The sequence below is a fragment of the Chiloscyllium plagiosum genome, unplaced genomic scaffold, assembly GCF_004010195.1.
Source record: "Chiloscyllium plagiosum isolate BGI_BamShark_2017 unplaced genomic scaffold, ASM401019v2 scaf_280, whole genome shotgun sequence".
NCBI classification, from domain to species: Eukaryota; Metazoa; Chordata; class Chondrichthyes; order Orectolobiformes; family Hemiscylliidae; genus Chiloscyllium; species Chiloscyllium plagiosum.
The window spans coordinates 1-3394 of NW_025215376.1; the positions used below are offsets into that span (position 1 = coordinate 1).

A 3394-nucleotide genomic window follows, 5' to 3' on the forward strand; every position below is an offset into this window, starting at 1 on the left:
TAACCATCTGGATATCCAACAGAACACAGCGGTGGGTCAAGGCCAGCACACAGTGTGGTTGGAGCAAAGGGAAATCTGGCTTTTAGTCAAGAATCCTCTCTCCCTTCCGCAGGCTATCCGGAGAAGGGAGTGGAGAGATTCCAGGAAGGACACTTGGAACCGGGATGTGGAGCTGACACTGTTTCCCAGCCGCTTGCCTCCTCCTCTCTCGCTCAGCCTTTTGAGGACAGCCCGTCTCTCTCTCTCTCTCTCTCTCTCTACCTCACCGATCCCTATCCCCTCGACCGGAAACAGGTGGAACAAGGAGCTCCAGGCAAGAGGAGGGTGGCACAGTCGAAGGGGAATTCCCATTGAGAGAGCCCAGACCTTGGATCGGAAATTCCAGCTCCTCTCCATCCAACCTCGAGAACTCCTTCGTCCACAGGTTTGGTTATTCTGTGGCTTGCACCTCAACGACGGCCTGACAGTTGGCGATCCCTATTCGTCCTTCTCACTGAACATACGCCCACCAAAGCCCACTCTCAAACCCGCTGAAGGAACCCCCTTTCTTGGGCGGTCACTGCCCGCTTTGCGAAAGGAGCTGGACCCCAATTTTGGCTGGAGTCCCCTTATCTTCTCCGGTCCCGCTTCACCGATTTGACCGTCCATCGTGACGGGGTTAGAGGCGGATTCCGGACCCCGGGCGAGGAGGAGTGACTCCTGACCGCGCTGTGTTCTGTTCCTGACCCCCTCAGTTTCCGTCTGAGTGGCTGCAGTTCTGCTTCTGTGCCGCAAGGGGGCGATGTCGGGGCACTGGGTCTAGGTGATGAAGTGCGCCAAGCGGAGCGGGGGAGGGGCAGGCTTCCCCTGGCGCCTCTCGCCCCGCCTGAGGCGGCCCTGGGTGCACGCCCTGCTGCTCTACGTCCTCACGTTTGGGGTCGTGCTGCCCCTCCTGTGCCAGAGCCTCCGGCAGTCTTGCTACTTCAGGCAGGCGGCGCACCTCCGGCGCCTAACACAGGAGGCGCTGGAGCGCAGCGAGGCGCGGGGCGAGGAGGCGGAGCGCTACGTCCGGACGGCAACACCGCCGGGGGACCTCGGGGAGGCCCGCGGGTCCCCCCTGGTGGTAGCGGTGGTCACCACGACCCGGCAGCAGGGCGCCAGCTACCACTACTACCTCCAGGTGGTGGCGGCCTTGCACCGACTGTTGGGGGCTTGCCAGGACTGCCGGGGCTACCGTCTCCTCGCCTGCAACGTGGACCCGGACCCTGAGGGCCACCGGGAGGCGCTGGAAGCCGCTCACCTCATCACCACGGTCCATCGGTTCGGGCAAGGGCGCGGGCCAGCATGGGGCGCCGACAACCGCTTCGAGAAGGAGAAGGAGGACTACCTGTACTGCCTGCAGGAGGCGCTGTCGACCTACGACCCCCAGCACGTGGTACTGCTGGAGGACGACGCCGTGCCAAAGGAGGACTTCTTCCCGGTCCTGCGAGACCTCCTGGAGAGGCGGCTCACCTCACCCACCACTCGGGGCGCCCTCTACGTCAAGCTCTACCACCCCGAGAGGCTGCAGGGCTACCTCAACCCTGAGCCCATGCGCATCCTGGAGTGGCTGGGCCTGGGCGCCCTGGGTGGCACCTCGCTCGGCATCGTCTACCGGAAGCTCTGCGGACGGGCCTCGGTGACGCTGAGCTGGGCCGTGCTGGCCGTCTACACCATGCTGGTCGTCGAGCTGGCCGGGCGGCACTACCTGCTGGAGTCACGGCGCCTCAGCCCTCAGCTCTACTCCCTGGTGCCCGCCACCGAGTGCTGCACGCCCGCCATGCTGTTCTCAGCTCCGGCCGCCCGCCGGGTGTTGGCGTACCTGGGCGGCGTGCGGTGCCGGCCGGGCTACGCCAAGGACACGGCGCTCTACGCCCTGCTGCGGGCGAACGGCGAGACTGCATACGCCCTGGAGCCCAACCTGGTCACGCACATCGGGCTCTACTCCACCCTCCGGGGGCCCATCGCTGAGCCCAGTCTCTGAAGTGCCCCCCCCTTCAGCTTTCTGCCCCCAAACCCCCCCCCCCTCACACTTTACTCTGTATCTAACCCCGTGCTGTCCCTGTACTGGGAGTGTTTGATGGGGGGACAGTGTAGAGGGAGCTTTACTCTGTATCTAACCCCGTGCTGTCCCTGTACTTGGGAGTGTTTGATGGGGGACAGTGTAGAGGGAGCTTTACTCTGTATCTAACCCCCTGGCTGTCCTGTCCCTGGGAGTGTTTGATGGGGGGACAGTGTAGAGGGAGCTTTACTCTGTATCTAACCCCGTGCTGTCCCTGTCCTGGGAGCACTTGGTTTGGGGGCTGGGGGTTGGTGCGCAAGTGAGGGCAAGTGTAGAGAGGTCTTTACTCTGTGTCTAATCCAACCCCAAAACAATCAGGGAAAAATTGAGTTCGAGGAACCTTCGCAAATGGAAAATCTGTGTGTGATATTTCCCACTTTAAAAATCATGAAGCAAATTCCGGTTAAATGCAGGCTTTTATATGGAGTGAGATTTGAAAGTTTAAATCTTTTATGCAATTGTGGATTTTTTTTTTGTTGCAAGAAGCCAGATGATCCACTCGGTATGAATTTGGTGAATTGTGGAGAACTGAGCAGTGGCTTGGATTTAATTCTTGTCCTCCAATAATGTTTTCAATTGTGTAAACTGTGTGTAATATTTTCAGTGTTTGGAGCATTTCATGGCATTTGCCTTAATTATTTAAAAGATTTTGCAGCAAGCCTTGGATAATAAAGTGAACAATGCTGAAATGACTGTCGCCTCTTGCCCTTCACCACCTCGGTCTATTAAGCTTGTCCCGAGTGGAGGACTGAATGTAACCTGGAGGAGGAACCAGGAACATCAAAGAGCAGTCAGCCAACGGCAGGAGGTTCTGTTGGAACGTGTACACACGGGAGTCACTGTGCCCTCTGCAGTACAGGAGGAGGAGTGGATTTCTTTTTTTTTCCCTTGTTGTCTTTGGTGAAACCAAGTTGTCCATCTCTCCATCACGTATACTGGTTTTCTATTCATCTCCTTCGAGCAGCTCGTGAAGTCAAACTTGTCGTTTTACAAAAGGAGAATGGTGCAAATTGCGATTGAAGGTTTGATTTGCGTTCCAGGACAAGCCTGTCTGGTCACTGATATCTCCCTCTAATCTTTAAACAAGAACTTGATTGAGTCTTTTGAAGAGGTGCCAACGAATACTGATGAACCCAGAGCGGTAGACATTGTCCACGTAGACTTCAGGAAAACATTCGTCAAGTTTCCACACGGTAGACTGGTTAGTAAGGTTAGATCATATGGGATCCGGGGGAAACGAGCCAGTTGGATACAAAATTGGGTTGAAGGTAAGAGACAGAGGATTGTGATGGATTGTTTTAAGGATTGGAGGTC

The 3394-nt window shown here is 57.0% G+C and overlaps 1 protein-coding gene across 1 annotated transcript; it reads left to right on the top strand.

The window, feature by feature from the left end:
* Positions 1-805: 805 nt before the first annotated feature.
* pgap4 (post-GPI attachment to proteins GalNAc transferase 4) lies at positions 806-2102 on the top strand. The gene has a single exon (XM_043686855.1). It carries the CDS (start codon positions 806-808, stop codon positions 2000-2002), a length of 1197 nt encoding a protein of 398 aa, XP_043542790.1. The 3' UTR covers positions 2003-2102.
* The last annotated feature ends 1292 nt before the right edge of the window (positions 2103-3394 follow it).